The sequence below is a fragment of the Penaeus monodon genome, chromosome 23 (genome assembly GCF_015228065.2).
Source record: "Penaeus monodon isolate SGIC_2016 chromosome 23, NSTDA_Pmon_1, whole genome shotgun sequence".
Taxonomy (NCBI): Eukaryota; Metazoa; Arthropoda; class Malacostraca; order Decapoda; family Penaeidae; genus Penaeus; species Penaeus monodon.
Genome location: NC_051408.1, coordinates 8,891,251 through 8,891,977, shown reverse-complemented (window position 1 = coordinate 8,891,977; position 727 = coordinate 8,891,251). Strand labels below are relative to the sequence as shown.

Here is a 727-nt window from a genome sequence, read left to right as displayed (position 1 = left end):
TCCTTAGATTGAATGTAAATATAGAATCTTAACCTCTAAGCAGAAACAAGAACTAATTCAAATGACTGTACTGACACTTAACTTTTGTTCCAATACCTACTCTTTACAAAGTTACACCAAACCTATCACAAAGTAAAATGTAAACCACATTCTGTCTTTATTTCATATCATATTCATGAAAATTTAACAAACACACCGACCAATAAAATAGAAATTATATATTCTCAAGAACAATATATTTCACAAATTTCAACCAGCAATATTATTAATATGTTGCCTTGCCTGTAATTGAATTGCAGATCTGGCCATAATATTGCATAATAGTATATACAAAAAATCTTAAAAGTGAAAATTTTAAGTCAGGGAACTCGTAACGAAAGCGTGCACAGTAGTTAAAAAATATATTATGATTGTACTATTAATACACAAAAGAGAAAATAAGGTCAAAGTCGAAATAAGACTTCCAAAATAAGACGTACTTATTTCGACTTTGAATAAGGTCACCAAGGCATTATTTTCATGAACAAAACCCCACAAATAAGGCGCATTTCCCCGGCTCATGGTATTTGCAGGGCGAAATCCGGTGCCACTGTGTTCAGGGAGAGATAAGGGGCGAATTAGAGAAAATTAGTGTGCGAATAAGACAAAAGTGTTTATATCCAAGAAGGTATGTCAAAGCTCCGTTAAAGTACTCAGAAAAAAATATAAGGAATTCTGTTGGGAATGA

General features: G+C 32.3%; 1 protein-coding gene across 4 annotated transcripts in view; it reads right to left on the bottom strand.

Moving 5' to 3' along the window:
* Window positions 1-6: 6 nt before the first annotated feature.
* LOC119587783 (MAM and LDL-receptor class A domain-containing protein 1-like) overlaps window positions 7-727 on the bottom strand; it is an 18,186-nt gene continuing 17,465 nt past the window's right edge. For all 4 annotated transcript variants that reach the window (XM_037936478.1, XM_037936476.1, XM_037936477.1 and 1 more), the window contains exon 18: window positions 7-589. In XM_037936478.1, coding sequence (XP_037792406.1) covers window positions 558-589 — 32 coding nt within the window. In that variant the 3' untranslated portion in view covers window positions 7-557. The remainder of the gene's footprint in view (window positions 590-727) is intronic.